Consider the following 12,064-nt stretch of genomic DNA (forward strand, 5'->3'; position numbering starts at 1 on the left):
AAAACAAATCATCCTAGCCCTTGCAAAAAATAAAATAAAATAAAATAAAATATAGAAAAAAACAACTACACACTCCTTAAACCTCCATCAAGTCCTCCACATTAGAATACAGTTGCTCCTCTTCTGTTTCAATCATATAGTCATTCCTCTCCTCCTCATGATTCCCCTCCATCATCCCTCCATCATTGCTCTCTGTTTTAGCTTTCTTAATTTCAGCGTACTCCGTGGTCTTCAGACTACTCTCCGCTCCTATAGGACGACCTCTCTTCAGCAAATCAAAGTTAATGTTGGAATATTCTACTTCTCTTGGTTCTACACCAGCTCCAGCTCCACCCTCAGCTCTGTCTTGACCATAGCTCCCTCCATTGACCAATGATGGATCAACATCCATCTGTCAGACACAAACACAACACAAAATTAAAACTTTTTATGATCAGTTTTGGCATGTAATATTTTCATTGGTTTTCATTTTCAAATGTTATGACTTAACTGACGTAACTCTTAATTTAAACCTCATTATTTTTCACTATAGCTATTTCATAGCCTTTATATGATTTAGAAATAATAAGATTTTCTCAGTTCTTTTAACTGTCAGTGACAACTCACAGGGTCAGGTGTTAGATGAAGTAGTTTGTGCCACACAATGCAAATTTTCTACTTCACAAACTTGTTGACTGAAACAAACTGTTAAAAAAAATTAAACGATAAAAACCTGATGGCTTTAGATATATATCTTTTTTGTCTATTTCTTCTTTTCAGTCCCTTCAGGAACTTAACTAAACATGCTTTTATACTCACCATCTCCAGATTCTCCATTGATGTTATTCCAGAGCTCATCTGTTTTTTCCTGGAAAAAAAAAGTAAACAGTGTTTAAAAAAAAAAAAGAATACTAGAAAAGCAGAAGGAAAAAGGGAGGGAAGGGAAAGAAAGGAATGAAATAAAAACAAGGAAAGATGAGAAAATGGGGAAAAACAAGGGAAAAAAGTGAGAAAAAAAACAGGGGTTGAACGTAAAGTAAATTAAGAAAAAAAAACAAAGAGGAAGACAGAAAACAACGAAAGAAAAAAAAAAGTCAGTATGGTATCAAAAGAGGACAAGGACTATAAGAAAACTAGCTTCAATGTTTACCTGTGACATTTTTGGACTGAACAGCAGATAACAGCTGAGAGGAGGAGACCAATCAGAAAGGCAATAATGACCTCAGGCTGCTTATACAACTTTTGGATGAGATCTGTAAGTGAAAGAAGCAAATGTTAAAACTATTTAGAGTTTTGATACAAAGTAGAGTTTTAACCAAGCGTAAGAGAAGACAGGAGACTTAAAAAAAAAAAAAAAGTGTGTAAGTATTTACGCACTCAGGGTAGAATAGCTGCTCACACTTACCCTTATTCTTCAATTCACTTTTTGTCACATTTTTTATGATGACCTTGAGCTCCTTTTTTACTTCTCCAAACTCATTTTTGCTGACACATGCAACAGTGGTGTAGTTGTGATCTTTAGCTGATAGACTGATGCTGGTGTTGACTGTGTTGTTTGTCATGCTGGTTGTGAGACAGTAATGTGTTTGTTTGTTCAGGAGCGGCCATTCAATGGTGGGTAAAGGAAACCCCTGACTGATGCACGCACAGGTCAGGACCTCTGACTGAACCTCACATACAGAGCTGTTTAAGACGCTTGGTTTCACTGAAAATAAACAAGAATAAACTCAGTTTTAGAGAAAATATTCAGTCAGCTGATACGATCATTTAATCTTCTCTAAGACAACACTTCTTACCTGTCACATTGACTTCAGTGCGTGCTGTCCGATTAATGATCTGGTGTGAAGCTGAGCAGACGTACTTTCCAGCATCTTCAGCTGTCATGTCAGGGATGATGAGTTTAGCTGTTTTTGTGTCTTTTATCAGGGTTTTGTCAAAGTTGAGTTTTGTCCATGTGACGACAGACGGAGGGAAACTGTCAACACTGCAGGTCAGATTCAGAGTATCACCCAGTTTGACAGCTCTCGCTCCTCTGATGACAGGATCCTTTAGGTCTTTAAGACAAAAATTAAGACATGATTTAAAAATGTGTGAGAATGAAAAACACTGTGAGAAAAGATGCTCAAATAATACTTCAGGGATGGATATGGATCAAAGGTTTAGATTTTATGTCAAAAAGCTTCAAACGATTACAGTTAAGTTTACAGATTTCTACAGTGAAAAAACAACGATCATTGAACATTTACCAGTGTAAAGAAAGGATCAATGTAAAGTGTCTTACTTACAGCTCACAATCAGAGTCTCTGTTATCTCTGTAGAGATGGTGTTTTTAAAGCTGACCTGGCAGGTAACATTAGTCCCATGCTGCTCAGCTGAGGGAGTAAAGGTCAGAGTTGAACTGTGTTGTTGTTTGATAGCAGACAGATTCTGTGTTTGAATGTTTCCAGCTCCTCCTCCTCCTCCTCCTCTCCACATCCAGGTGAACTCAGGAGCTGATCCAGAGCAGAGACCAGGAGCAGTGCAGCTCAGTGTGGTCTGCTGTCCCTCTGTCAGAGGAGGAATTATCACTGAGGGCTTCTGGGTCAGATCTGATGGGACAAAACAGAGGGCATTAATTTTACAAAAAGCATTGTTTCTGTATGTGCTGGATCGGTTGGGGCTTTTCGTACCATTCAAGATTAAGGCTGTTTTTACTGTGAATGTTCGTCCAGTCTTCCTTGCAGACATGGTTCCCTCAACTCTGAGCTGATAAAATCCAGAGTCTGACTTTCTGAGGTCGTTGATGATGATACTGCAGTTCCTCTCACTCACATCAGGCTCCAACAGAGACACTCTGCCTTTGAAACCCCGGTTAGTGATCAGTCTAGGATACTTGGAGTTGAATATCATGTTGGAGTAGCTACATCCTATGTTTGGCGAGTCACACTTGTACCAGACTATGTTTGTGGTTTTAAAAGCAGGATCAGTTGTAAAAGAACACGGTATCACAACACAGAGTCCAGTCTCTGCTGTTATTACTCCTTCCCTCAAAGTGATACAGAAGTTTGGCCACTGGCATTTTGTCTCTGTAACTGGTGAACCTGTTTTGGAAAATAGAGAACAAAATTTAGGGGGAAAAAAAAAAATTTAAAGCATATTTTTATAATCATATTAAGACTGTTTGTATCTCTGTAGACACATAACATAGTTTTAAGCTGCTGTTGACAGCAGCACTCAGCAAACTTATCAACTAAATGGTCTTTAGAAAACTACAAAGTAGAAAATAAAAACAAAATCTATTATGACTCGTGGCAATACAAACATGATATTGACACACTGATCGTAGTAAAAAAAAAAAAAGAATCTATTTTGATCAAATCTTAAATATTTTAATGAAAAAATGAAAGGTTTAAACTAGACATATACCTGGGTCTGTTGTGCTGCCACACACAGGTAAAATCAGAGGAGCCAAGATGAAAACAAACAGCATTTTTTATTTGATGCAATCTCTACGTCCACAGGAGAAATTATCCTACAGAAGTAAAAACAATTGCAGAATAAAAGGTTTTTTTTAGCTGATAATACTTCTCCATCGTTAACGTTGTATTGATTACAGAATATTCAATAACTAACATATAGAGTCTGATTACGTCTGTTAAAATAATTTTAACTTTTTACTTTAAAATTACTTTTAAACTCATTAATATAGATTATTTGTTCTGAAAGTTTTACCTCTCTTTGTCTTGTCCTCCTGCTCTGCCCTGTTCTCAGTAATCTGTGCTCTGAAAGGATTCTTCCTCTTCTTTCTCCTCTTCATCTTCTTCTAACTCTTCTCCCCCCTTTTCGCTTACAGTAAATATCATATTTTAGGCTAGATTTGAATTTTTTATCCCATTTATATGAGGGAAAAAAGAGGAAGTTCTGTCTTTAAAATGCTCAAGAAAGCAACGATCTGCTGACAAAGCAACCTTCTCCTTTTAAATCTGAACAGAAGGATGGGCCTTGATATGTGTTATTTAAAAGTTACTGTAAAACTCTAGATGATAGTCTTTTAATTCAAAAACTGCCTCTTAAAGGGCCTCTGTGTCTAAACTTAAATCATGGTTTAATCGTTTACCGTCTGGAATCTCTAAGCCGTGTCTCACAAAGTCTTCAGCCTCACTGTGCTCTCTTTAACATCTTCCTCTTCACACTTTGAGGCGTTAGATTATTTGAGTTTAGAGAAACAGACCACAGTGTTATCTTCATCAGCCAGCATACACCGCTTCACGTCTTCTTCTTCTTTATTGTCTACTTCCTCAGGTGGACATACATATCACAAGAAGTCATGAGAATAGAGAGATCTGGTCAGTAAAAACAAACTTTATCAGATCAGTGTTATCATCATTACATAGGTTTTGATTTTCTCACAGGAACAGAGCAGAAAGACACAAAAGCCACATATCTTTCCCATAAAGTGTTAAACTAAACTCCACCTGAGCTCTCAGAGAGGACATAGATGTTCTCCTTTTGTACCCCTAAACAGTGTTTTCAAAAAAAGTCCATCAGTTTTAATCTTAAAACTTATCTTCAAGCAACTCAACAATCAAGCGTGGTCTTCCAATCTCATCTATTATATCCTTCACATCAGAGTACACTGCCACATCCACATCCTCGTCTTCTTGTCCTTGTGTTTTTGTCTTCTCATCCTCCATCTTCTTCACCTCCTCCTCCTCTTGTCCCTCGAATACATCATTTTCTACTCTGCCATCATCTTGGCTTTGCTCTTTTCCTTCTATCTTAATTTCAGAGTACTCCGTCTCTGTCATCTCTTGCTTCTTTACCATCCTCCTTTTCAGCGCTGAGAAATCAATGCTGGCGTACTGAACGTCTTCTGGTCCACCATCCAGATCCAGGGCTGGTCTCTCCTCTGCTACAGCCTCTCCTCCTTTTGTTTCCTGTTGGTGGTAGGTGTGATCATCTGTGATTTTCTGTCAGGTTCAACAAAAAGTTAAAGAATGTATCAATCAGCTGCTTTAATAACAGAAAGAGTCGTTACACAGGTTGTTAGTCAGTTCATGGGGATTTTATAACCATGAGCATATTATTTACACTTTAAAAAGCTAGTCTACACTGATTTGGATCAGCACACTTAGGTTCCTGAGTTCCTGTATTAATGTGGGCCTGACCAGACCTAGATGGAGAAATCGGCTAACAGTTTTGGCCCTAGAATAAGACTGATCTACCTTTCACAGGTGTGGATGTCAGTTTTTCTTTTTTAGTTTTGTAATCTGTTTTTGACTTTCTGTCTGATTTTGTAGAACTTTTTGTGCGTCGTGTTTATTTCCCTTTTTTTTTTTTAATACTGATCCATGTATTGTGTTGTATTTTTTGTGCTTGTGTGTGTGTGTGTGTGTGTGTGTGTGTGTGTGTGTGTGTGTGTGTGTGTGTGTGTGTGTATGTGTGTGTGTGTGTGTGTGTGTGTGTGTGTGTGTGTGTGTGTGTGTGTGTGTGTGTGTGTAAGTAAAGTTTGTTTTGTTTCCTGTTTTATTTTGTAGTTCTTCCTCCCTGTGTCTCCGGTTCAGTTTTACCTCCCATCCTTGTTTCCCTCCTCTTTGATTGCTCTCATTAGCTTCACCTGTGTCCTGTTCACACCTGTTGCTCGTTACCTGGTGTGTATTTATGCCATGTCCACACGTAGCTGGGTATTTTAAAAAACTAATATCCCCCCGTCATTCATTTTTAAAAATACTTTCGTCCACACGCAGCGGGTAAATCCACCAATAAGTGCAGCTTGAGGAATGCCAAACCCATATTTGTGTTTCTCAGACATAAAACCTGTATAAAAACGTACAAAAACATGCGGTTTCCCAAATACCCGGCTACATGTAGACATGGCCTAAGTCTCTATGTTTCCTCCTTGTGTTGTTAGATCTCTTTCAGATTTTGTTTCAGGCATTAAGTAAGTTTTGCTCCATGTTTTACACAATGCTTAACCACCTCCACCATCGTGAGGCGGGGACTCAAGAACTTTTCAAGTGAGCAGATTCAAGTATCTTAAGGTTGTTCATAGGCAACATGTCAGCAGTACTGTGAGTGTTGTAGTGGACCTATGAAGTGAAGAGGTTTTGATTTACCAGTTGATCTGATGGTGCGTTCCAGGCAACCCATAACTCGTATGTTTCCCAGTTGAAATCTCTGAGTTCCGACCTGAAAGCGTTCCAGGCAAATTACGACTTTGGTTTGAGTGCAAGGAAATCTGGAATGTAAACACACCAGCATGGCAGAAATTCTATGTATATGCTTGGTCATTTAAATTACCAAATTACCAACTTGGAGTTGAATATCATGTTGGAGTTACCAAATTTATATTTCACGGTGTCGTTATTTTAAAGCGTATTTTTTGTTGATCAATGCACTGAACCCCAGAGTTGCTGCCAATGTGCAATGTGTGAACATCAGACTACAAGTTTACACTTGTAGCCAAGTGATGATAGCTCTCTCTCTCTCTCTCCCTCGCTCCCTTCCTTCTCTCTCTCTCTCTCTATTACCTATTTTGTTTTAGTGACACATTTGTCCACTGTCTCAGACACATAACAGATTATGGTACGTAATCATGTGACAAATTGTGATTGCAACGTTCGAATTTACTCAACATTGTTGTAAAGTCTATTTCTCACCGTGTGTCACGCACAGCACCATCGCATCCATAGAGGCTGCCATATTGTTTTGGCACAGATGTGATGTCACAAGTCGTGACTCAGAGTACATCGATCCGGTGCGAGTTTACGGGTCATAAGTTACTAGTTTGACTACCGTTCCAGGGCATTTTCACGAGTTACAGGTGAGAAACATATGAGTTACGGGTTGCCTTGAACGCACCATAAGTTCTAATCCTCACCAATGGTCAGGAGCTTTGAGCAAAGATGGTATTGATAAGATTTTAGTGATACCAGTGCCCTTTTCAATTCTGCTTATTGGTATGATCCTTTAGCGATTCCCTCATCAATTCTTCCTGTGATTTCTTTAGATACAAAAAGAAGGTTTTATAGGTTTTCTGTGTCCACATCATTTAGTGAGTTTGAAAGGAAATCAATATAATATATAAAATTGTTCGCTGGATCTGGATTTCTTTCGCCATAAATAAATCCTAATAAGTACAATTCTTAGCACGCGAGGGAACGTCCGGCTGCTCTGGCATAGTGTAAAGAATAGACAAGGGATGGTCTGGACCATTTCTAATGGATTCTTAACAGGAACTGTTTTTTGATACCCATCCAAATGGAGTAGTGACTGACTTATATCTCTGGGTCTGCACGCTGAATTTAACAGTTGAGTGAATTTTGATTACCAGTGGATCCTTTTGGCTGGTTGCCATCTCGAAAGTCTGATCCAGATTTTCGGAGCTCATTTGTTTTTTTCTGGAAGAAAGAGGGAAAAATTTCAATGCATGTGATTTTAAATAAATGACATGAACTACTTATTAGATTGAACAGCATACCTCTTGCATTTTGTTTCCAGGAAACAAAGGACAGCTGACAGAAGTACACCAAGGCAAAAGGCAAGTATGACTTCCAGACGTGTAAGTATTTTTAAAACCCCAGAATGATCTGCTTAAAGAGGGAAAAGAGAAAACTTTACATGTTGATCTGAACATGAAGCTTGCATCACATGGACATCCACATACAAAGGTCTCAGTAGTCTTTATTTTTTACAGAAGCTGTGCAGTCACAACATGTACCTTCTTTTTGTGACATATTGCTGTGGATACTGAGGCTTTCTGTGACTTCCCCATTTTCATTGCTGCTCACACACTCAGCAGAGGTGTTGCTGTGCTCTTTCACAGTCAGAGTGATGGTGCTGTTGACCGTATGGTTTGTCACCGTAGTAATGACAGAGTACTGAGTGTGGCCATTCAGCAGCGGCCATTTGATGGTTGGTAAAGGAAAACCCTCACTGAGACACACACAAGTCAAGACCTGTGACTGAATCTCACATCCAGAGTTTTTAAAGATGCTCGGAAACCCTGTGAACACACAAGTACAATCACAGCATCACTAAAACACCACTGGTGGAGTCAGATGTGAACAAGTTCAGTCTACTTACAAGTCACAGAGACGTCAGCGTACACAGCCACAGTGGAGTTCAGGTGTTTTGCTGTACAGATGTACCTTCCAGAGTTTTCTGCTGTCACGTTTGTGATGATGAGCGTGGATGATTCAGTATCATTCTGCAGCTCAGTGTCAGAACCAAGAAAAGTCCAAGTAATATGAGACGGAGGAAAACTTTCCACACTGCAGGTCAGATTCAGAGTCTTTCCTGTAGTGGGAGATGTTCGCCCTGTGATCACAGGTGTTTTCAGATCTGTGGAAGAAGTTGTCAACAAAATGTTTAGGCTTTATACTCAGAGCTGGGAAGAGAAAAATTATGTTTACACCCTTAAGTGATGAGTATAAGTCATTTATGGAAGCTGGTTCTAACAGCAGATGTATCAAAGAACTATTCAATGTCATTCAAGTTGTCTTACTACAGTAAAGTGTTTCTTATTTATTAAACAGTTTGAAATATTTTCTACAAGTGGCTTCAATGAAAAGATAAAATAATAATTTTGAAAGCTTTGTTTTTTCCAATTTACTGTGCCTTACACAGCTGTGATTTGAATGAAAAATCCCTCTTTGTTTTTAAGTAGTTGAATATGCATCGACTCTTTCTATACTGACACTAGATGGCACCAAAGTCTAAAATAAAGTTTTAAAAATGTACCGGGCATTTTCAAAAAACAAAGAAAGAAAGAAAGAAATCTTTAGGGTGACACACGTTTTCATACAATATTAAAACGTTGGTGGGATTAAGTCTTCACAAAGTCTTCCACGGTCCAGAATATGTTGGTTTGTGCAACACACTGAAGTACTGTCTTCAAAATTAAATATGAAAGTTCACCTGCATTTGTTGCATTTTCTCCCCATGTATGTGTGGGTACCCTCCATCTTCCTCCAACAATCTAAATACATGGACCAGGGTACCTTTTAACCGTTTGTTTTCTGGGTATGACCGACACAATCAGAAAACTAACGGTTAAAAGGTACCTTGGTCTACATGTTCCTTAACGTCTATATGCACGTCCGGTCATTACATAAACAAGACCATTATTCTTAACGTACGGTTATTGAACGTATTTGACCGTAGTTAGCAGCGTAGTTAGCTGAAAAAAGTGGCCAATTCACTAATTGCACCGTGAAAGCTAAGCACAGGCAGAACGTTATATGTCCGGGGAACTTTCTGGAAAACCCCTATCCAGCAAATTTAAAATGCGCGTGCGTGCTCCGCTAACGACGTCTCCGAGAAAAAAGCAGAAAAAATCGTTTTCTTCTGTGGAGGAAGGAGACGTTTTACTATTTTATCATCGCATAGCTCGTCTTTAAGTGAAGGTATGAGCACAACATCCTCCATCTTCAAAACACAGGTGAGTTAATCCGTTGGCGGCTACGACGGGGTCTGCTACCATTAAAGTTGATGCCCTGACGTTAGCCGTTGGTACAAACAGACCGTTTTTATTGCTAATACCTGGGTTTTTTCATACAGGCTCAGGTTGATTAACCATTTTAGTTGTGAGTTTGTGTGAATGTTTGTCTGTTTCTTCATGTTATCTTGGTGATTGTCTAGCAGACTGTTCAGAATGAACCCTGCCTTGCGCCCAATGACAGATAGTAAGCCCCACATCACTCAAAAAGAAAACAAACGGATTAAGAAGGTGGGTGATAAGAACAAGACATTATACTCTTCCTGTACACTAGATGGCAACGTTGTCAAAGTTTGAAGTGAAACTGTAAACTGATCTTGTCCCACGAGTCGACATGAGTTGAGTCTGTTCTCAGGTATGGACCTATGGTATGGACCCATGCTGTCATTCAATTGTCTAATGTCAGGAAAGCAAAGCATTTAAGTTTGTTTCCACACACTCACATCTCACTTGAACTTCAACTTCTCCCATCAGGGTGTTGTTCTGATGTTTAGCCGTGCAGACGTACAGTCCTGAATCCTTTGCAGTCACATTAGAGAGGGAGAACGTCACCTCTCCGATTCCTTGCTGCAGGTAGGTTTCAGTTTGGTTCTCCTGGATGGTTGAAGTGCCTTGCAGATCTGTTTCTTCTCCATTTTGTATGTTTTGATCAGAGAGTTTTGCCCATGTGAGGAGAGATGGAGGAAAACTGTCCACACTGCAGGTCAGATTCAGAGTCTCACCTTCCCTCACAGGTGTATTCACAAAGACTTTAACTTCCTTTACATCTGTATGACACAAAAATATATACATTAAATGAAATGAAGATATTAAATCAATCTGAGAATAGAGCTAAATTGGTGCTACTCACAGCTAACATTGAGTGTCACTGTCGCTTCTGTAGAGGTGATGTTATTAAAGCTGACCTTACAGGTAACATTAGTCCCATGATGCTCAGCTGAGGGAGTAAAGGTCAAAGTTGAACTGTATCTTTTCGCGATAGCAGACAGATTCTCTGTTTCAATGATTCCAGTGATTGTGGACTCATTCTGTCCTCCTACTCTCAACCTCCAGGTGATCTCAGGAGCAGATCCAGAGCAGAGACCAGGAGCAGTGCAGCTCAGTGTGGTCTGCTGTCCCTCTGTCAGAGGAGGAACCATCAATGAGGGCTTCTGGGTCAGATCTGATAGGAGAGAGATACACAACAAGGTGAGTTACCTGACACTATGACTACTTCAGTTTGGTTTTAACTACACTGAAATCTGAAAGAAGTAGTAATAGAAATAATGGGTGCAGATATTGCTACATGAGACCGTTGCGACTTCAGTTTGGGCTAAAATACACTTTAAGATACTGAAATCTTATCATCAGAAAGTAAGACTAAAAATCACAACCTCAGTTCTTACAGGTTGCCACTAGAGACCGCCAAATTCCAAAAATACTTCATGCCAGAGTTTTTAATGCATTGTTGGGGCTTAAAGGCACATAACAAAACATGTATTTGCTGCATTTTCATACCTTTAACAGAGAGGTTTGCTCTCAAAGGATACTGGAACCCATCAGACCTGTCACTAATAACTCTGAGCTGATAGGATCCAGAGTCTGAGGCTGTGAGGTCGTTGATAATGATGCTGCAGTTGTTCTGATTGATGTCAGGCTCCAGTAATGTTACTCTTCCTCTGAATCCAGCCTGAACTTTTCTGCTGTTCCTGCTGAATATCACATCTGCACTGCCACATTTAGGTTTAGATGGCTCACATTTGAACCAAGCAATACTTCTGGGAGTAAAACTTTCACTGGTGGTGAAAGAGCACGGTATGACAACACAGAGTCCAGCTTCTGCTCTTATTTCTCCGTCACTCAGAGAAACACAGAATTCATCTTTACAGAATCTTCTTACTTCCAAAGATGCTCCTGTTAACAGTAAGACACAAGAAATGAGAATATTTTAAACTGAAAACTATTCTGTATTATTTTTTATTATTGATGATGTCCAATCATCAATAAGAAAATAGCATTTAATCATACCTGTGTCTGCACTACCGTCCTTCATAGAGAAAAGCAGAGCGCCCCACATGAGAACAAACATCCTGAGTTGATTGTTGCGACAGTCGGTCTATCCCTCTGTGAAACTAATTTTACAAAGTGCAGTTAACATAAGGGAACTGGACAGAAGTGAAACACACTGCTGACATCAATAAGTACAGGAAGTTGAAATGAAATCAAAAGATTTTAGGAAGTTTCTTCAGACACCCCTCATCAGTATTTTTCCTCTTTTCAAACTATTTAATCACAAAAATCACAGTTTATTTATTTATAATTTTAAATCATAAATTGACATTCAACATTTGATAATTCTCTGAATACTTTTGTTTTACTTTGTTCATTTGCTCTGTAGTTGAAAGTTTCTCTACCCATGTGAGTGATTACTCTGAGACTTGATAATACACCACTCTTTATGATTGATCCTTAGTGCTGTTAAAAACCTTACAACAACAACCTATACAACTTCATCAGCTTTAGACCCTCAAAGCCTCAAAAGAATTCATTTTGTGAGAAAATTTCAGACCGTCTTTTCAGTAATAGAAATCTCTTAAAGAATATCAAAAAGTATTTTTTAAACTGAGT

At 38.9% G+C, this 12,064-nt stretch overlaps 2 protein-coding genes across 2 annotated transcripts in view; both read right to left on the bottom strand.

Annotated features, from left to right (window-relative positions):
• LOC141801223 (hemicentin-1-like) overlaps window positions 1-12,064 on the bottom strand; it is a 30,528-nt gene that overhangs the window by 18,316 nt on the left and 148 nt on the right. The window contains exons 2-9 of the mRNA XM_074684198.1: window positions 11,465-11,568; window positions 10,955-11,350; window positions 10,308-10,619; window positions 9,901-10,224; window positions 8,044-8,301; window positions 1,776-2,033; window positions 1,446-1,684; window positions 111-391 (exon numbers count right to left, since the gene is read on the bottom strand). Of these exons, the coding sequence (XP_074540299.1) occupies window positions 111-391; window positions 1,446-1,684; window positions 1,776-2,033; window positions 8,044-8,301; window positions 9,901-10,224; window positions 10,308-10,619; window positions 10,955-11,350; window positions 11,465-11,525 (2,129 nt within the window). The 5' untranslated portion in view covers window positions 11,526-11,568. The remainder of the gene's footprint in view (window positions 1-110; window positions 392-1,445; window positions 1,685-1,775; window positions 2,034-8,043; window positions 8,302-9,900; window positions 10,225-10,307; window positions 10,620-10,954; window positions 11,351-11,464; window positions 11,569-12,064) is intronic.
• On the bottom strand, window positions 2,257-3,775 carry LOC141800537 (myeloid cell surface antigen CD33-like). The gene is made up of 3 exons (XM_074683141.1): window positions 3,691-3,775; window positions 2,705-3,059; window positions 2,257-2,614 (listed from the first exon to the last, which is right to left on the bottom strand). The coding sequence occupies exons 1-3, from the start codon at window positions 3,773-3,775 to the stop codon at window positions 2,257-2,259; spliced, it is 798 nt and encodes a 265-aa protein (XP_074539242.1).

This window comes from Halichoeres trimaculatus, unplaced genomic scaffold (assembly GCF_033239565.1).
Source record: "Halichoeres trimaculatus isolate MK-OKI-2021-1 unplaced genomic scaffold, fHalTri1.1 fHalTri1_scaffold_12, whole genome shotgun sequence".
In the NCBI taxonomy this organism is placed as follows: Eukaryota; Metazoa; Chordata; class Actinopteri; order Labriformes; family Labridae; genus Halichoeres; species Halichoeres trimaculatus.